The sequence below is a fragment of the Dromaius novaehollandiae genome, chromosome 2, assembly GCF_036370855.1.
Source record: "Dromaius novaehollandiae isolate bDroNov1 chromosome 2, bDroNov1.hap1, whole genome shotgun sequence".
NCBI classification, from domain to species: Eukaryota; Metazoa; Chordata; class Aves; order Casuariiformes; family Dromaiidae; genus Dromaius; species Dromaius novaehollandiae.
This window is the reverse complement of record NC_088099.1, coordinates 137,527,450-137,549,339: the sequence shown is the minus strand read 5'-3', so window position 1 is coordinate 137,549,339 and position 21,890 is coordinate 137,527,450. Positions and strand designations below refer to the sequence as shown.

The window sequence follows — 21,890 nt, the reverse complement described above, 5'->3', positions numbered from 1 at the left end:
CTGTTCACTCATGGATTTCATCATTCCCAATGTGCAACCCAAATGGAACATGTGAATAAATTGGCTGACAGTAATAACACAATAAAAGCTCTTACATTCTCAAGAAATGTTCTGGCAACAAATATTGCCCAGTTACCTCTCAAATGAAACTTCCACTCTGAAATGGCAGTTAAGATAACTATTTTTGAAGAAATTAGTTAGATAAAATTAATTTTTATGTGGTAAAAATTCATAATTTACCATACTCTCTGCAAAAATAATCAGAATAATTGGGGAAAAAATCTGGCTAATATGAAGAGAAAGCCTCCTGAGCAGATTGGCCAACTGGATATGTGAAGCATAATAATTGTTGCTTGATGATAGCTTGTAAGTTAAGTGCGTGCTTAAAAAAAATAATTAACTTTCATAGAGTCTTGAGTGAAGTATATTAGAAAAGAGTTTTATGAAATTAAACCTAACTGTACAGAAAAGCCAACTGCAGTCTTCCCTTGCTCATTGCATTATGAGCCTAGTCAATAAATGGATCTTGTGCAGAATTCAAGTAGGTTTCCCACACCAGTCATGAGCCATAGAAAACTTCCGATTTCCCTAAACTACTGCTGTGATAAAGGTACTAAATTTACAGATTACCAGTAAATTGTATCCTTTCTCTAGTTCCTTAGGGGAATAGCTTCACAGTCTTGAATTTACATATTACATGAAAATTCTTTTTGCTGGTTTGCCTTCTATTATCCTTTTTCATGATAATTACACAAAAATTTTGAAAGCATAAACTCGGTATGTATACAGTCTTGTGATTAATCAAGAAAGATAAGGCATATAAAAAAAGACAAGTTATCTGCTTTATATGGATTTTAGATTAGTGTTTCTTAGGCAAATTTATAGTTTCTTAAACATTTTATTTTTAACTATCCCCTTGCATCAATAACCAATTCCTATCTTTCACATTCAGCTTTTAATTTTAATTTTTGGGTTTTTTTTTTAATTTTTGACATGCTGATGTTTCTTAGAACACAATAATCCTTTTTTTTTTTTTCACAAAGTCAGGTACTAGTTTCTCAGGACACCAAAGAATTCCTCTCCTGTATTTTGATGCAGTGAGTTCTTCGGTACGTCTTCAGCCAATTTGTATTTTATACTTAACAGCATTTTCATGGTGTTGTAGCCTTTCTTAATTGCTACTGATTTGATAATGAATTCTGTATTATTTATAGTGAATAATCACTTATAAACTGAAGTAAATTAAACAGTATTTAAGTTTTTCCCCTCTTACATTTCAAGTTAATAGAAATTTTTTTCCAGCGTGCCACACAAAATTTCACAAGTGTTCTAAAAACCAAATTCACTAGGAGTGCTCATGAACCTCTTTACAGAAGGGAACATCTTCCTCATCATGCTCAAGCTTTCTAGACAAAAGCCATACAACTCTTGTGTGGCTTGTTGCCTTGTTTACTGTCATTTAATCTTTATGTATGTATCTTTATATACATACTTTGCTATGAAAACCTAAATTAGTGGTACCAACTCATCTGTGCTGAATGAATTTCAACTCAAACACATCACGGTTCAATAAAAATGTGTTAATTCTTTTTTTCCTAGCTGCACAAACCTGTGATAAATATGAGTACACAAACTGTTAAAGTGAGCTCTTTAGAACAAAACTGTGCTGTGATGTGACTACAACAGGACTAGAATAGATCACAGGTGTTTCAGCTGTATAAGCCCTGCTTTCTCTCACTCATTTGCTGGCTGACAGCTCATGGAGCCAACTGTAGTTTATTGTTTAGAGCATTTGTTATGCTGCTTTATAAACAAGCCGTTGTGATTGCTTGAAAGGAGAACCAACAGTTGCTAAGATGCCTAGTTAAATCAGGTTCTTCCAGTGCTACAGAAAACAATCACTTACCTTAGGTAAACTGTTTTGTAAACTACCAAATGTAAATATGGGCACACAAGAATTTATCTCCCTGCACATTAAAAAGTAACAACATGCATACTTATGTTCTTCCTCTTCTGAAGTACTCTGTGGAAACAAAAGTCCAGTGCAAGATGTGATCTTTTCTTCATTTCATTGAAGTCTAATGGACAACTACAACGTATAGCCCAAGCAGATGTTAGCAAGTGTTTGACTAAGATTAAATTCTGTCATGCAGTCATTCATTTGCAGTAGTGATATAGCTGGAGTGAAAAGGCCACCCGCCTATGAAATGCCAACTGGAAGTGTTGGCATGTGTTTTATATAAAAAATGTTTATGGTGCCAAAAGCATATGTGGAAGTTTAAATCTGATTTAGTAAGTGTCCTCGCAGCATCTCGGCTGCTAGGAGATTTCAAAAAATGTCCACCAGCTTTAAAGCAATTTTATTAGCATTAACATTAGCATCTCACAAAAAAAATTGTCTAGTCTCCAAGTGTAGATGCATGCAAGTGTGTGTACATAATATATATGTTTCTGTTCATTCTGACATATTCATTAAAATTGTTCTGCATAATGCAAATACATATATTTACATCATAACTTGTATGAATAATATATGTACGTGTTTGTGTGAGTGCACACTGCAAAATGCTGTGTCTGCCCTCCATCACATTTACTGCTCATTAAAGTGGCAAAAATGTACATTTTTCAGGAAAAAAAATCATTCCTTTAGAGCACTTATAATAAATTTAAGTGCTGCTGAATCATATGGTGATGCTAGAACAAAGTAACAAAAGGCTCTAAAATTGTCCACTAGGTGCATATCAACAAAGCCCAATGTACCAGTCATCTGTTTTCCCATAGACACATTCCACGCTTCATCAAAAAAGAGAATAAATTGTAAACAGTAAATTGCACTGCAAATATCTTTAAATTTTCATACCAAAAGGCTACTAAGTAACACCAAACAGAATTTCCCTATATCTCTTTAGGAACAAACTCTGCCTTTTCTAAGGATACATACTGGAATGTCTGTCTCTTCATTCAGCCAATGTATGTATTGCATATGGAAATAAACAGCATGTAAAAAACAATCTTAATGTGCTAAGTTCAATAATAGAGAAGGCAGAAAGAAATAAGGCTCCCTTCATGGTGGTGATTTAACAATGTAATTCTTCTGAACAAATATTTATTCCCTACCTAGAAATTTAAATGCTGAACAAGTGGCTACTATAACTTTAATATAAGCAGTCAAGCACTGTTTGTAAAACCTTGTGTTCTGTGGCTAGAAACAAGCAAATTTTGTTGGCTCATTCATCAGCACTAAGCAAATAAACTGTAGTCTTTTAGCATTCAATGTCACTTCAGTAATTGACAATATCAGTTATTTTATTGGGACTGACCTTTCTTGCTTTTTGCCTTTGTCTCATTTTTGTTCTTTATAGTCTGTGTCCTCCCCTGTCTTCCCTTTACAGTTATAAAGCCACAGCAGTTGACAAAGAAAATTGCCTTAGACCATAATTCTTCTGTAGTAAGACCCTCTCCAGAGATTGGTAACATGGTAGAACTGGGCACAAACAAGATTTTTATCCTATTTAGTTCCATACTGCTGCTATCGGTATGGACAAAGTGTCACTTTACAAGAATGCAATCTTTCTCAATTAGATATGAGACAAACAGCCAGATGAAGGTGTGTCCCAGGTGCCCAAAGACCCAATTACTTTCATTCCTGAAAATAAAGACCCACAGGGCATATAGATCTGCACTTGATTTAGTTTGACTTATGCGCAGTATCACTTATTTTAGTTGGACAACAAACATTAGCTTGAGAGTTGTCCACTGAAGTTTAGAATAATTCTATAATACTTACAAAATTTGCCTTCAAAAGCTGAACAGAAGCATGATTTAATCAGTCAGAGTATCCAGATAAAAAGGCAGTGATGAAAAAGGACAGCTACAGCTTTTTGAGGCTGTGAGGAAAAAGGCAAGGAAGTGTTTTGTTGAAGCTAATATTTGAAAAGCAACCTCTGACATTCTTCCTTTAATAAAGCTTGTTGCTTTATTTACTCTGCCATTTACAGCCAATCTGAGATGTAGCTGTCCAATCATAAAATGCTGACAGACTCTTTCAGTTTTTTTCCAAGTATCCTGCTGAAGGCCAAACTAATTTCTTTTGCATAATAAAAGCTGTATGATTCATGTCAATGCAAAGTATACAGAAAATCTGTATTTGCTTAGGAGCACTGGTAGATGAAATGATGCACTTGCTGTATATGGTGCAAGTACTATTTCACAAGTTCAGTAAGTGTACAGTCTTTTTCAAAGAACAGAATTGATCTGCAGTGCATAAGCCAGTGTAGAAGTGGCAAGACTCTCTGGTAACAAATATGAAGATCGTTCTTTATTGAAGACCTGGGGCACAAATTCATTCTCTTCTAGTTGCAGACACTCATACTGGCAAAACATATTCCTAGTGTCAAAAAACCTGTATATCCTGCCTAAATCATATAGCTGTTATGGAGCCACTCATAGGCACACACTCGTATTCTATTTATATTTCTTGGAGTACAGTAAGTAAAACCACAAACCTAATTAAAAAGACCTAATTATTCTGTTTTTGTTCAGTAATTCAGTTTCTGTTCCAAGTCAGTCAGGCTCCTCGACTCCAAGCCATAACCAGCCCTCCTAACTTATACCCTACGCTGAGATAATTATGATACATTCCTTATTTCTCTGATACCATTATCTAGATGGCAAATAACTTTCTTTTCATTGTACTACCAGAAAAATCAATACCTCATTGAAATTATACATAGTTTAGTGCAGGAATATGAAATGACAGCAGTGAGTAGCAAACTGTCATATGCTTTGAGCATGAAAATATTTTCTAAGGTCTGTTGTGTCCTATGTGTCCTATATGTGTCCTAAATTTAGCACCAATGCTAAGAGAAGCAACAATATAATTTTCCTCCATTTTTGTAAAGTGTTACAGGTGCTGAAGTCAACAGCTTTTCTTCCATGTTCCATTTTTATATTGCATTGATGTAGTACTTGTAAAATAAATGTACATAGGCAGAGAACAACTCTGGGCTAATTTTAACAAAATAACACTAGCAGAATAATAGATAAGGACTTGGTTACAAGGACTAGAATAAATAAGACCTAGATTATTACTTATAAATAAAATATTTCTCCTTAAAAAGTTTTGGTGTAGAATCTTGGTCCCAGATATGTCAAAGTAAAAGAATCCTTATTACAATAATATAATACCATTTCAGGCTAAGTCTTATATGTAGTTTGTCAGCTGTCTGCACTGTTCCTCCATTTACCTTGAGTTCTTGTATTCTTTGAAGTTAATTCCATCAAATGCTATAACATGTAAACTGTAACTTAAGTAATCTATGAATAATAACTGGAAAAGGATTTATCTTGTTTGTTTTCTATCTTATGCATGATATATACCTTGTTTGTTCAACGATATTATCTCAGTGTGCATTTCTCAATACATGGTTTAACTGTGTCAGGTTTTCTATAATGGATGTATGCATTATGTGAACACATACATGTAAACTGTGAAGCTGATGATATTTTAAGTATATTGAATAATGTCAGTTCCCAGTTTCTAAATCAGAGGACTTGCTCTTCTGTCTGTACTCACACATTGGGATTCCCCTTTCTAAAGGAGCCAAAGCAAACAGATAAGTAGTGCACACTGAGCTTTCATCTTGATCTTCCAACAAGGAATGATAAAGTTGTGCACATGCACTTGAGAAGTGCCTCAGGATCCTCACTAGTAGTTGTTGCCAATATTCACCACAAAATAGTTCTGAATTTTGTTGAAATTTGTACTTAAAAAAATGCCACTTGGTCTACCTGTCAAATCTATGCTATGGCCAAAACTTTTTGCTTCCTACAGATTGCATACACTATCCTGTAAATTATGCTTGGTTATGGAAGTTAAGCATAATTATTGATGATTATACAAAGACAGCATTTGAAGGGAATGGGCTGTTTTTATTAGCTAACAGATGCCCTGCCAGAACGTATTAGAGTGTTCAGCTCAGTAACACTGCATCTGCAGATTAGTAAGTACTTCTACTACAAATAATTCATAAAAAACTGATTTAGGAATAATTTATATGACACATTTTTTTTTTGACAATTTCTGAGTGAGCCAGCATGTTTTGCAAATGTGCTTACTGCTCAGAAGTCAAACTACATATATATACATATATAGAAGTCAATATATATATATATATATATAAATATATAAATATATTTGTACAAAATTATGTCAATCTATTTTAACTCTTGCTCTGAGGCAAGCATTCAACAAATGGGCTGAGGAATTATGATGCTGAAAAGCATGGAAAAATCCTGCACCTGGCTTTGGCAATGGTATTCACAATGGTGACCAAAATCCCTAAGGATGCTTATTCATTAAATGCAGGGGAATTAGCCTTTAGCATCAGAATTCAAAAAAGTGAGCACACTGAACACTGTGACACCAAAATTGGGAACCATGAAAGGTAGCAGCAGGTGAAAGACCACCTGTTATGTGATTACGTCACTGCTATAGCTACGCACCTCTGAATGATGAAATGAAACCAGAAGATGAAGTAACACAAGGAATCCCAAAATACTGTGTTTTCAAAGAGTAATCTAACTGCTAGGTCACAGAATTCTGCATCATCGTGTGTATCTACTACACAGGTGAATTGCACGGTTCTGGCTAGACACAGCACTTTACCTTCTTAGGTAGTAGACACCAAATTAAATGGTTGTTATCGCCATGCTTAACTAACTCACCTAACTTTAGCTATCCAGAATTTGGACATCTGGTTTAAGCTAGTTGTTAGACTTCCTTTGTAGGTAACAGTAAGATTGAGATCCTCACTAATAGTTGTTGCCAGTATTCACCTGAATCCAGAGTATATCAGAGTAAATCAGTATTCGTCCCAGTTCAAATCATGTGGGAGGAATTGTCCTTCAGAAATTCTCTCCTTACAACAAAAGAGATAGCCAGGATGACGAGTCTGGGTGTTCACAATACTTTGTATTCCTGATTTAATAACTTACAGCTCACAACATTTTCTCCTCACTCACTTTTGCAAATAAAGCTCTTTTTCATGTGGACATTTATGAGAAAAATGTGTGGAATTTGTTGAAGACCACTCAAAGGAAACAGATAGTACTTACATTTGGAAATCATTTCTTAAATTATCAATGGCATTTTTATTCCTTACACTTTGGATGAAGAGGGTATAATAGTCTCCGCTGAGTATCCTGTTGAACTCTCAGTTCTAGGAACTTGTTTTGATGGAAGAAGTGCTATCTTGTTGGGTATAGTCTCAAGAAGGATTCTTCCCCTCCACGCTATAGACCTGATTTTGCAATGTACTTAAGTGAGTGTCATTGCTAGGTAGGCCTCTCCAGTCCTGATATTATGCATAAACTGAAGTGTGTTCCTGAATCATTTCTGTGATTTTTTATGACTGTCATTCTCTATTCACTGAGTGAGAATGAAGCAAGTGGCAAAGCTGTGTGGGCAATGCAAAAATACAGCAGTGTGCATCCTTCGTCCATGCTCAGACTTCATCTAATTGGGAATAAAGACAGATACCCTGGGACTTTGCCTGCCCATCTAAGGTCCTTATTACTAGTGCACCTGTTCCCTGGCCCTCCCATACATTGTCCCTCCTTAGGAAGTACAATAGTTCAAACATCCAGAAGAGAGAGATGATAGCACATTTCTGTGACTGTTGTTCTGAGATAGAGACCATCATTGCCCTTTACGTTTCTCAACTGGTAAATGGCATGCTTAAATAGATTGGCTGTTCCTGCAGAAAGGCTATGGTCGTGATTTTCTGATGAGTTTTGTTAAGTTACGTGGACTTGTAAAAAAGGTGATTACAATGTAGGAAAGAAGTACATTCACTTGAATGGTATGCTGGTTTGTTTTGCTTGTTTTTTTTTTTAACTCATTATCTACAAGACATAAGTAAATGTCATTGATCCAAAAAGGTGAAAGGAGTTGGACACACTTAGAGACGAGGGAAGCTATCCTATTTTCTGTAGCACAGATTGGTGTACTCAGGAGGGCAGCACTTCCAGATAAAGTTTCACATAAGTTGCTGAATGCCTCTAAATATCTGAAACAATGTCCATTATTCTGTTTATGGTAGATGGCAGCTCACCTGTAACTTAAACACAAAGAGTGAAAGTGGTGATGAGCTTAGATTTTTTTCTTGTCAGGATATAGATATTTTTTATTATATACAATGACAAACCTTGATGTCCATAATACCATAGCAAAGGGCTACATTTGTCATATTCACTTCTTTCACTTGTATTAATGCACAGTTAAGGTACTGTTCTTTTTTTTCCTCTTTAAGTTACTAAGACAGCTACAAACATAGCTAACTTTATTTAACTTCGTGCAAGTAAAAGATTTTGCCAACTCATTAATAAAAAGAAATCAAGACATCTTGAAGCAAAGGGACCTGCACAGATTTACGAAAGTTGAGAATTTGACCTCTTTCTAATTCTGTTTAATTTCAGCTAGATACTAAATTGTTAACCCTGTAGTCGAAGGGCACAGATGAGCCACTGAGAGGAATGCATTTACAGACCATTAGACAAAAAAAATGGAACAGCACTTCTTGCCTTAAGTTTTTATGTTGTCCAATGCCCGTGAAATTAATGTCCCCTCAAAGTAGCAGCATAGTGTGAATGAGGATGACCTTATAATTATGTGAAATACCACTGAAACTACAATGAAAAAATTTATTGCTTCAAATATATCTGTGGGGGAAAAGATATCTTTCAGTGACGCTGAAAATACAAGAAAAAAATAGCTCTTTTCTGCTCTAGTAAGAATGGAATTTAAAATGTAATTTGTCTATATCCATTCACATTAGATATAACAAACACAGAAAGTGTTTTTCTAGCCAGTTGTGTATTTTATTCATTGTATGTTTATTCTGTAGAGCCATCAGTCTTTTCTTCAGAGACACAATATGATTCATAATATAATGACTTGAGTGGCCACTAATATATTTAGAATTAGTGATCTCAAATTTCCAATTAGATCTTTCATAAGTAAACTCAAAATGAGTTCGTATTACACGGTTTCTTTTTGTTATTTTATGATTTTAAAATATATATTTGCTTTAAATTTTATGTGCCCTTTATGTAAATACAACTAGATTTTTTTATTACTATGGAAATAAAAAGAGAGGAATTCTGTGACAGGTTATCACTTCAGATGGAGTAGGGAATCAACAAATCCGCAGTGAAAAAATCCTTGTTTTTTGGTATGACAAATTTACTGACCCTCTCTTTTGTTTGTTTAATCAGGATTAAATAGAGTTAAAGGTATTTCAGAGTACATTTTACGAATGTACTCTGACTGATCTGAATCAGACACTGTCAAAGTATAACAAATCCATGTGATGAAAGGGACAAGACAGCACTAAGCTGGTTTAATTATGTACCATACGGACATTAAAAAATCCCGTGGAAGGAGATCCACTTTTTCTAATATAGTTTTCCATAATAACTATGCTGACTTGATTGTGTATGTTTTGTTTCCTCTAGGCCGTACTTTGGAGGTACAAGTTTTCCCAGCTCAAAGGTTCTTCAGATGATGGGAAGAGCAAAATCAAATTTTTGTTCCAAAACCTAGATACTAAACAAATTGAAGCAAAGGTAAAAACAATACATTTTTTGTATTATTTAGTCAATACACATTAAAAGTAGTTATCCAAGCTGGTAGGAAAAGGAGAAGTAAATCAAATTAAATTACTGAAAACTTTTAGATTAATGTGTGGAGTCAAAGAATTAACTATCAAAGAAAACTGAATTATTACACAATGGAATTGAATTGTTCAGATTTTTTCTAGGTTTAAGTGTTTTAAAAAGATGTAATTACATCCAAAACAAACAAACAAAAAGACTCACTATATACGGTTTTAAGCATGTTTGCCAATTCACTTCTTTCTCCCTTTGATAAAAATGGCTGAGAGTTTGAATGCCCTGTCTTTCACCCTGTACTCATACCATGGTCTTTCTAGATGCAAAGGAAACAGCACAAAATATAGCCATGAGTCCATATGTGGACAAAAAGCAGTGAGAGTCTGTTTTTATTTCTTAGAGTAAAAAGGTGTGGAATAAACCCTTATCTCCTTACTTGTCATTGAAGCTTTGTGTTTGTGTCAAATTCAAAATTAGAAAAGGACTATTTTCAGTTGTGCTTTTGATTCCACAGTTAATTCATGAAAAAAGTCACCCTGAGAGGTTTATGACTAGTTTGCTTGATGTCTCTTGAGAGTAGGGCATTTACTATCCCAGTGTGTGTGAGGAAAAACGATGTCCCCAGAACTTTGACAACTGGAGCTGCCTTAGAGTCTGGATCTTAGGTCTGTACAGCTAGAACCCCAAAGTCTGTGTAACCTCAAATGCTGTTTTCCTGGCCATCTTTAAGCCTCACTTTTGATGAAGCATTTGCTATTTTAGCTTTTTTGTCTGCGTCAGAGACAAAATTGCTGGAAGAATATCATAATAGCAGGGTTCTCAAAGCAAAAAAGAAATGGTTAATTAAATTGTTGCTATGTACCTTTGTACCCTAATACTCAGATGTTAGCAGTATAAAAAAGTATGTTAAATAAAATGCATTGTGTTGAGGGCAGTTGTGAGATAAAAACAGTTAATGAACATTAATCAGCTATTTTTCCTTTCTACATATCCTTTTATGTTTGGTAATAATTTTTTTCTATCTAACAGCTATTTATTTGATTTTTTATACTCAGTATGTCAAAAGTATGTAAAAGCTCCCATTAAATCAACAGCAATGAAGAGTGGTGGAAGGTGGTTTTCAATACCTTCATGATTTACTACCTCTCAAAAATAAATAATTTCTTATTATTTCCTATAAAAATTGTTTTAATAGTACACAATTTCTTTTCTTTCCTCATAAGACACCATAGCTTGACAACCTAATGTCATGAGGATGATTTTCTTTTAAGTAAATAACTGGAAACTTTTATTATGCTCCTAAGTACAGCTGCAAGGTGAATCTCATGACCTTTGTGTTATCTGTCTCCTATTGCCATTATGTTAACACAAGATTTTACAACTAGTTAAGTTAATGATGCAATTTTTTTTCAGAATTTTCTTAGCACTCCAAGAATGAGACAATGCTCCTATTTCCAGTAAAATTAAAATATATTTTAATATATTAAACACAATGCATAGTACAAAATCTGTATTTTGAAGAAGTACCGTAGTATTCATCTTTTTTTTTTTTAAATTAAATCTGTAATGCCTTTGGAGATATCCTTGTAACTTTATGGTACCTATTGTCTCACTCACACTGAATAGCACTTCATTTCTAAGAGATTTCTTTCGGCTTTTGTTGAAGGTAGAAATTTTGCCTTCTACCTTATGCAGGCAGAATATCATATAAACTTATTAGCATCCATATTATTGTGCTGTCGCATTCCCTGGTTGCTTCTCTTTATTATAAGTTCAGACTTTCTTATTGATCAAATTCGAAAAAAACATCTGTTACTTTTATTTCATTTTCTTCATGATCGAAGCATACCAATTACAAAATGATCAAAGAAAGTCATATTGTGTTGCCTTTGGAAGGTGCTGTGGCACTTGTGAGCAATTCTATCTATTCCAAATTGTTTATGTATGACGTGTGTTGTCTACTCTAAGAAATATTGATAAACTTGTCTATAAAATGAATGTAAAGATTTTGAGGTCATATTTTTTCACCTTTGGTCAGTTTAAAATTCTTTGGGTAAGCCCCATCAGTATCCATTGAGCATTTCATGTATTTAAAGTACTGTTCAGTGTGAGAGGAGGTGGTACAATCTAGCCTTTATATTTTTGGATGTTACTAGCATCAGACAGCTACAGATATCGCTATTTTTGGAACTCTCTAGTCATTAAGAAATGTTTATCAGATTTTCAGAAATGCTTGTAAAGCCAGATTTCATGCATACTGTATGCAGGCTTCATTTGGAATCAGATGGTGGGGATTTTCTAAAACATCTGCTAAAGGCAGTGATGAATATTCATAGCCAGAGCTCTCATCATCTGTTAAATGCCACTCTACACTCTGGACAGCTTGGTGCCCCACTGTTTTAAGGGGTTTCACAGGGTAACACTTGTTAGATAAAGATAATTTTCCTGGCTCTCATAGCTATGTTATATGGAGAGTAATCAGAATATAGTGAAATGAGAGCTCACAGCCTGAGAACAACCCCAAAATCTGAGGAGCCATTGCCCCACACATTAGGGCTCTTCACTGTTTCATTCCCCTGCTGTAATGAGGAAGCAGGGCACAGCAGATAACTATGATACAGCTTAATATAAGAACCTCTCTCTCCGGGTTTCAGCTATAACACTGACAGGATGTGTTAATGTATTTGATGCACTATAATTCAGTTACACTCTGCAAATATGAGATGGCCCAGCCACAAGTTTTAATTAAAAAAAAATTGATATTGGTTTCATCATATGGTTCCTTCCTATGAAAATATGAGTTATCTCATCAAAATCCAAATGCTTCCCTTCTTCCTTTGTGTACAGTGCTGCTTATCTTCTGTATCTCATGATGCTATCCCCGAGGTGTGTAACTGTGGTATGCTGTGTTTGTGCAAGAATATCCTTTAGACTTGGAACATTTTTTTGTCATCTAGAGAATGAAGAATGTCAGTGTGCTTAGCTATTGCATTTTGATCCAAAATCTGGATCAAATTACTCAATGGAGTTGTTAATATTCTATAAATACATTCAGAACTGTAGATGGGCATTACCTAGGAAAAAATAAATAACTATACAGAGGCATTTTAAATGTTAGCCATAACATCTTCATGCTTGTCCAACATCTCCCCTGTATTCTGGTGGAATATACAGAGCTACCACTATTAATGTTAGAAGAATCAAAGAAAAATACTTTCTGACAGAAGATGTAGAACCACATCCATTCATCAAAGTCAGCCTTGTTTTTTGTGTATTTCTGGAAAAGCAGACGTGCCACCAGAGTTTATATTCCTAAGTAGTGATAGAAGTTCCTTCACTGACACCTAACATTTTTATAATGCTGCACTCCATGCCTGACTTACTTAGCAAAATTCAAAACGGCATGCTTTGAGATATGCAATGTGCTATAGATTTAGTTACAGCTTTACCAGGTATACTACTCTTCAGTTTGAAAGTCACTTAATGTATTTAAACATTTGCCTTATTCTCTCAGATATTCTGAAAACACTGCTTATTTTTCTACAGAGACTTTGTATTGATGCTTTTGTCTGGCCTCTCTGTAAGTAATTATATGTTTCTTTATAGACTTCAGCAATTCTGCCCTTTTAATTACCATAGGTCACACTAATGGGTCTATGGCAGGGTGCCGGGATGCAGCCACCCAGCTTTGCAAGACTCTAAGGCAAGGCCTAGGTGATTTCTGAGGAGAAAACCACTTAGGGGCAACATTAATCACTGATAGCCCTTAGAGGTTCCAATCTGTAGGTTGTTTCCCAGCTGTCACTCAGCAGGAGATATTGCACAAGTTTGCCCAGTCAGACAGAATTTTTCTGACTGAGAGCTACAAAACAGAGCTGTCAGCTTGGAAGAACATGGAGTCTATGTGACCCTCTGCTTCATCCTCACTGTACTGTTGGGTTTGGGTGGAAAAAAAGAAAGATAGAAGGGAAGAGCTTATTCCTCTTCTATAAGACAGAAAGGGATTAATTTATGGACCTTGCTGTCTATTTACCTATATATTTAACTAAAGTTTGATCACCTACTAGCGTCTCTGCAGTATCACAGCAGCTTCCAGAAGATAATGCAGTCTCAGGATTGTATTAAACTCAGAGGGCCCTGTACTCTTCAATTATACTTGGCTAAGTGTTGGACCACTGCAGTGGAAACTGTTTTGATTCTTTTCGACAAAAATGCAGAGTATCTACATCAATCTACAAGAATATCTAGTATCAATCTACAAGAGATTCTGTTTCAATTCATATGGGCCCCTAAACCTTGCAGTATACATATAAAATCACTACAGGTTTTCTTCCTGCATGCCATTTCCTTTTGAATTTTGTAAGAATATATACAAATAATTAATTTCAGTGAACTGAAAGTTTTGGTGTCTCATTAGAATGAAGAGGATTTGATACCTGGTAAATTAGAATAGCAGTGAACCTACATGATCGAACTGAGCAAAGGAATGTACTTATATTTGTGCACTGCAAAACAAAGCATGTTTTTTTTACATGGTCAAAAATAAACTTCTGTCTATGTTTTTTCTTTTCTGAACTTTTAGGGTCTTTTCACAGCTTAACAATTTTCCTAGCAAAACTCAGCCAAGGTCACATAGCTGTGCTATATCAGACTAGCTTTTGTTCACAGACTAGCTGAACTCCTGGCTTGAGGGTTACAAAACAGAGGTAAATATGTAAATCAGTACATCAGAGTGAAGATCTAGTCATACCTTTGGCCATCTGAACATAGAGAACAAAATAGGGCTATCAGCAAAGGGAGAGGTGTCACTTTAAAGGATTTAGTATTAACACAATTGCAGTGGCACTTAATTTGTACTTGAAATTATCTTATCCCCAAATCTAATCTAAAATAAGACAAATAGCCTGAGTTACTGCTGTTGTAATGTGAACAAAACGTCCACTTTCTAGTGTGTTGCAGGGTATCTTGATGTATGCTTGCACCATTTTCCAGACTGATATTTCTTCTTATCTCAAGTATCTGCTTCAAAATATAATTTTAATTTAATCTTTTTTCTTAGCCTTGAGGTTTTTTTTCTGTGAACTTCACAATACTCTTTGAATTTAGAATATCAGCTTTAAATGGGTTTTAGGTATACATCCTTCGGTTTCATGAAGATTGATTGCTGAATTGCAGTGACAGCACTCTTAGTTCAGATTTCTGAACTGCAGAAGTTTGTGATTCAAATTTTAGTTTTCCCACATCTTGCACATGGATTATCTGTTTTCATATCTAGTCTAAATCAGATTCCTGATATAATGCTAATATCTAGAGTCTGCCTAGCGCCAACTCTGATGAAACAACGTATGTCTTTGCATATCAGCAGTTTATATGTGGATGAAAGAAAAGATTTTTCTGGCAATATCATGAATACTTATAAAATTAGCAATTGCTTGAATTTATAGATGTATGATTTACATAGTTATATTGTTAATATCATGCAATAATAACTGCTTTTTTGATCTGGATCACTTTCTTCTGGTTTTCTTTCTCTGACTTTATCCTGTCAGTCCAGATTTTCTTTGTGGAAAGTTACTGTAAATCCCATACACTTCAAACTATGCGCAGTGACTTCTCTCCTCTGTGTATTCTCTCTCACACAACTTTTTCTGACTTACGTTTTCCTTAGCATAAACTGTGAATGTTCAGATTAATAGTGTTGGAACATCTAGTATAGAGACAGTAATGTTAAGTGAGGGTAGTTTGGTCAAGAGATAGGTCGGAGAGACAATTTGAAGACTCGAGGGGACACTGATACCCTAGAAGAGTAGAGTCTTAGGTCATGTGCACAGACAACAGTCTGGAAATTGGAATAATAGTAATTTCTGTACTTATGCGTGGACAAGTAGATGTGGTTTAAGTTTGCATTTCTTACCTTTTTTTGCATTCACATCGGCTTTTCTGCTACAGGTAGCAACCCTAATGTCTTGACAACATAATTTCTTCAGGTTTCTCAGGGTTTGTCCATTTGTTTGAAACTTAATTTGAAGCAGGGTTTGCAGTATGCAACACCCTGGTGGATGAAAGCATACTCAGACAAGTGGCTGATTAATGACATACCAAAGCAATCAGGGATGGCTAGGCATGCACAAAAGCTTGCGGGTTCTCCTCTGTCTGCTGGCGGTAGTGCAGACCTGTGGGGAGTTAAACACGCATGCTCTGCACAGAAGCACGGAGAACGTTGTCTCTCAGCAGCTATGAACACGAACCCTTATCTGTTCATTAAGCTCCGCCGGCAAAGTGCTGTTCCTGATGGGTTGCATTCCCATCAATCAGGCTCGTGTGAGGTCGGCTGCAGTCATTAATCAGGCCTGTACATGCTCAGCACATACCGATCAGTCTGCTTGTGTTTTGTATTGCTTTCATTTCCAGTTACAACTTGAATGGTGCTTGAAGCAGAGCAGTGTGTGGCCATATGTTGTAATGCCACTTTTCTCTCTTCCGTTGCACCTCCACTTCTGGTGAAAGTGATATGATTCACAAGGGCCTCAAGATCTCTGCCTTGCACGGTCAGGGTACAAATCATCAGCTTTTTTAACCTGTTTCACAGAATTTGGTTGTTTTGATTAGCTGGTGAGTGGAGTGAAAAAGGGGAAAAAGAAGGCTGTTCTTAAACAGGCTGACATTACTTGGAGCCGCTATTTCAATCTCCTTGAATGTGTATACTGAGTTAAATTCAGTTTCTAATTACAGAGTCCCCTGTTTCATTCAGAACACATAGTATACACAAGTCTATACTGAAATACGAATACAGTTTCGTGGCAAACAGAAATCCAGCAGTTGCTGATTTCTCAGTGTTTCTTCTTACATCATTACTATTAATAATAGTAAACCAGTAGGGTCTTTAGAGGATATTCTATTGCCTTACACATTTTCATTGAAGGTCCATTGAGCAAAGGATCTTCCCAATGTGTTACTATTGCAGAAACACCTGTGATAACTGGTAATAATAATAATTGTACTAATGCACTGTGAAAATTCAGTGTCCAGTAGCCATAATTAGGATGTACATAAGAACTTTCAGCTAGTAAGATTACTTAATTGACTTGAACAATTCTCAGGCCACAGTGTTAGTTTTAATAGGCTTGTTTTGCTAAGACAAAGGGGGAAAATACAATCTTTCTGCATGTAACACATGAAATGGAAATCAGAAATATTTCAATGTTCCACTGAATATTTATTTGCTCATCTTAAGCTTCAGTTTTATTTTTATATTCCCAAAAGGATAAGTAATACTAATAAAAAGGGTTAGCTGAAAAATACTTTAATTTCAATGACTAATAGTTCTTGTTATGAAATAGCTTCCATAATTTCTTGTTTCCTCATCTGTGAATTTCCATTATTTTCCTATCTATCTATGGTTCATTTTCTTATTTTGAAATTTGAAGAGGGAAAAAAGTCCTCTGGCATAGTTATAAAAATACACTTCCCCTAGTGTTTAAAAGTTTTCAGAGATGCTGGATAAACAGTAGTAGCCCAAAGATATGTAGAATACTGTGGTGTAGTCATTTCCTTTCTGTGTAAATCAACCTGCTAACAGTGCCAAATTTCTATGACAACATGATGGGAAAAAGCTATTATATGGTATTCACTTTCCTGCCCCTTCATCAGATGATTTCTGTGGAGGCATTTAACTCAGAACTTTGTTTATGTTAGCCTCCATACAACTATTTATTGAGTGGGGATAGCTCAACATCTGTGTTCCTATAATGGAGAATTATCAGGCAGATTAGCAGAAGTATATCAAACTATTAAAATTGTTTCTATTTGAATCACTATTCATTTTATGGGATTACTTTAGTGGTGTATTTTTTTGTTTCATGTTTAACCTCTTTGCTTTCACTTCCAGGAGCTGGAGTTTTCCAACCTGTTTGCAGTCCTTCACTGCATCCACTCATTCTTTGCAGCCAAAGTGGCTTGTTTGGACCCTTTGTTCGTAGGCAGTCAAGCCACAGCTTCTGCTGTTCCCACAACTTCTGGTACTGGCAAATTAAAGTATACTACTTGACATCTCACATTACAGCACTGCCACTTAACAGCAAGACATAACAATGTATATATTCATGAGATTTAGACCTTTGGTGAACCGTGCACATGGAAACCAATCTTTGGAGGCAAGACGTGTTGCAGTATCAGCAGATAAATGGTCACGTGGGATCATAAATTCATCTCTGTTCTGCAAGACACCAGTAAATACTCCTAGCCAAAACCCCAGAATAGGATGGATATGCTTTTAGTATGATTTGTACTTACATAGTGCTTTAAGCAACACTGGAAGCAAGAGAGTAAATGACGCAGTGAAGCACTTTGGTATTTAATAAAATTTTCAAATTGCTGTAATAATACACAAATAGAATTGTCATTTTCCTGTTTTCAGATGTTTTTATATGACAGTATACTAAACCCCAAGTATGAACTTAATACCCTACTACTATAATATAAATGACATAAGAGCAAGCAACAAGCATATACTACATGGTGACAAGGAAATGAGCATGAAAAGGCATTTGTGTAAGTATCTTCTCAAATAAGAAAGCACTTTAAGCACTGTTGTAAATCCATACTTGTGTCCATACATGGAGTCATGCTACTGTTTTTTTATTTTGTTCTTTTATTCTAACAGCAACAATGACAAAGATATAGCCATATTGGACTGACACAGTAAAAAAAATCCATGAATAAGTCCTTCTTCACCTAAGAATAGATGTAATATGAATTTAATTTTAAGTATAAATTAAGTGCAAGTGTGTAATGTATCATGTCCATTATTTCCTTGCCCCTATTTTGTTTCGTAGAGAATTAAATTCTGTAAATCTAGTAGTCTTTGTTCACAAGTTTTAATTTTTGAATTTGTTGCAGACACAATCCACCTAACTCATCGTTTCCATGTATAATCTTGATTTCACATCATAAATACAACCTCTCTTCCACTCAGGCTCTCAGCAAAATAGACATCCAACATTATGCTTGAAAAATGATTCCACCCTTTGAATTCTTAATAATTTCCTTTTTTATATTATTAGTAAAAGACAGGAACAAATTAAATAACTTGTAAAGATAGAATTGGTGGCAGAATGCATAATGTCTTTGCATAGTTAAAATTTTACATCACTCTGGACCACATATTATCCATACTAGTTCAAGAGTCTCATTTAATGATGAAATCTGAGAGCGCTGTAAATTTTAAACTAGTAACTTTATTTGAACATCATTTTGCAAAATAATTTAATTTTGTGCTAATACACACATTAGTGGAGATGGCAAAATGTTGGGAGCATGCGTGTGATATAGCTGAAACAGTGCAAGAGGTATTTTTTTTTTCAAAGGCAGGGCAAAAGAAATTAAAAAATTGCAGGAAGAACAGCTGCTGCAACTTCAGCATGTGCATAATATTTTTAAATAGTGCTTTGGGAGGGTTCTGCTTACTATATTCAAATTGAAACTTTATGTTTTTTTCTTTGACTTTGACACACATAGCAGATTAGGTTTATGAATACAATCTGCCTAGTGTAGCAGAAAGACTAAATCTATCACATCCACTTCTATATATGAGAAGAATTATAACCACATAGACAAATCTAGGGGAAAGCTTTTTCAGAGTGGGCGCAGTTCAGAATGTAAGGCAGGGACAAGAGAGGAATGAACTGCAGGGACAAATCATGCCTCTGTCCTTTAGAAGTATTTGAACTGATGTATATGAGAGACTGTCCTTGTAAAATGTGGCCTTGAAGTATAGCCGATTCTAGTTTCAAATAAACTGAAAATATATTTTCCGGGAACTCTTTATCTTTTTCAAATGACTTTCAGTAGGTGCTTACTTCTCATGATGTCTGAGTACACTGCCAAGGGTTACACCATTAAACACTAAATAACTGAGTTACACAGTTGCCCAAACAATGATGTCGTAATCCAGCTATTAAGTGCTATCAGTATCATCAAAGTCCTGCATTTTCATACTCAGTATTAGTGTTGTGTGTGTGCGTTTATACAAATCCTTCATGAATAAGGGAGTCAAATCCTGGTCTCTGAATTCCATGTAAAACTGCCATGGCTGTCAGTGGGATCTAGGATTTGTTCCTGAGAGAATATAAACCCCAGACGTTTTGAATCTAAAACTGCAACGGTCTCAGGATGGTAACTCAGACATTTTCCTTGTCAAGAAAGCATATACTGGAAATGCAAATTGTGACACAGCCATGACAACGTTGAAGAGCGAAGCCCAATATATCTGTTAATAACAGTTCTCCTCCTCTGTGCTCCCAAATCAACTCCTTCCTTTTAGTGTCTGGCATTCAGCTATCACTGTGTTGGCTTGTGTTAACACCTAAATAAATATACTCTTGGTAATAACAGAATCTAAAACTAGACAGCTGCCAATTGAATATTTTGGGCTTCGGTGACACCAGTTCATACCATGTGCACAATTGTACCACTGAAACTGGGAGTTGTCTTAAGGGGAGTTGTTTAATGTGCTAAAATGTGAACGTAGCCTATTGCTGAAACAACAGAAGTTATGCCATTGCAAACGGCTTTAGATTGAGGGATTTCATGATATGAATGTGAAACAATTAAATGAATTGCACTTTGCTCAGAACTGAACTAATCAAATGATTTTGGGGGGCCTGGACTCCACCAGGCTATACGAGAGATCTCTGTCACATACTCTGTCTGTAGAACTGCTGTATACATCAATGAGAATATTTTTACTGGGTGTTAAGTGCAGGATATTTAAGAGACAGTAGACTGTAAATTGGTGCTGTGATTTGTTTTTCTTTCTTTCTTTCTTTTTTAAAACCACTGCATTTCCAAGAGCTAAACTGATGAGGCTTAATCAATGCTTTTAGTCTCAAGAAGATTAAAGTGATGTTGTGAGAGTATATAATGTGATAGCCTTGGCTGCAGCTCTGTGTTGGTTTATTAATACAGCAGGGGTTTGTCTACTGAATTCATAGAATATTTAGAGATGACTCCACCATCCAAGCTTGCCCTTGTAGAAGAGGTTGGTAGAAACCTCAGTCATGAACCAAGGAGGGCAAATTTTAAATTCTGTGTTATAAATAATCCTGAAAGAGTGAAGTATAATTTACAGATGTATTAAATGGCTATATTTTTCATTTAAATACATATAGAAGATTCCCATTTAAAGCATAGTGGACTTCATATACATATATCTAAAGGCAGGCTTTATGTTCCAGTCTCCCATTTTCTGTATAACAAATAATGAATACACTTATTTTGTAAGCTGACTCAGCACAGTGATTATGAAGATAAACACAATTATAATGAACTACCATCATCTACTGAAAGTCTGTAAACAAATGAAATCAACTATTTTAACCAAAAAATGCAAACCAGCCAAAATAAAATAAACCCATAAAACCCCCATAAAATAAAATGTAATTTGTTCTCTTTATGCCATGATATTGATCCTTAAATAAGTTTATTAAAAAAAAATTCTTTATACATATAGTACTGCGCCTATTGAAGTCATGTTAAATAGTATACCAAAAATATGTACTCTTAAGTATAACTAAATACATTTGGTTTGACTTACTTTATGATGGAAACTTTAGATGATCTGACCTTCACAGAACTAACCATAAGCTAGGCTATCGTGGTAGCATAATTTTGTTATAAAAGTGTTACAAATTTGAAGACTGTTATTCTGGATTTCACCAGTGAATGAGTTATGTATTTCATTTCCTACATCTGTTTAAAAATACAGTTAAAATTTTTCAAAAGAACTTTGTATTCCAGTAGCATGAAAGCACCTTTAAAATAAAAATTGGGATTTTTTTAAATGCTGGTCATTTTATTTTGTTAATTAAGTGCAAAGTGAAGTTTGTGGAGACAAACCTGTTGTAAGTGGGTCATTTCTGAAAATCAAGTTTCTAATTTTAAGTTTTTGGCTTCAATCCAGAATTCACAAGAATATAAAATAATAATATACAGTACCAATATGCTTTGAGATTAGATTAATGAAAAATATTCCATTCAAAATTAGACGTTGATCCCACAGAAATATATTTGGTTATTTACTTTGCATGCTTTGACATCTCAAAATGCTCAGTTAAACAACTGGGTATATAGCTGTAGCTACTGCAGCCTATTACGTTAAATATGATTTAGTTTATTCAATGCCTTAAGATGTATCTTACATCAAGCAAAATATTAAAAGG

The 21,890-nt window shown here is 35.0% G+C and overlaps 1 protein-coding gene across 4 annotated transcripts in view; it reads left to right on the top strand.

The window, feature by feature from the left end:
* Window positions 1-21,512, top strand: part of SNTG1 (syntrophin gamma 1) — a 341,044-nt gene extending 319,532 nt beyond the window's left edge. For all 4 annotated transcript variants that reach the window (XM_026097832.2, XM_026097823.2, XM_064507560.1 and 1 more), the window contains 2 exons: window positions 9,517-9,627; window positions 17,561-21,512. In XM_026097832.2, coding sequence (XP_025953617.1) covers window positions 9,517-9,627; window positions 17,561-17,719 — 270 coding nt within the window. In that variant the 3' untranslated portion in view covers window positions 17,720-21,512. The remainder of the gene's footprint in view (window positions 1-9,516; window positions 9,628-17,560) is intronic.
* The last annotated feature ends 378 nt before the right edge of the window (window positions 21,513-21,890 follow it).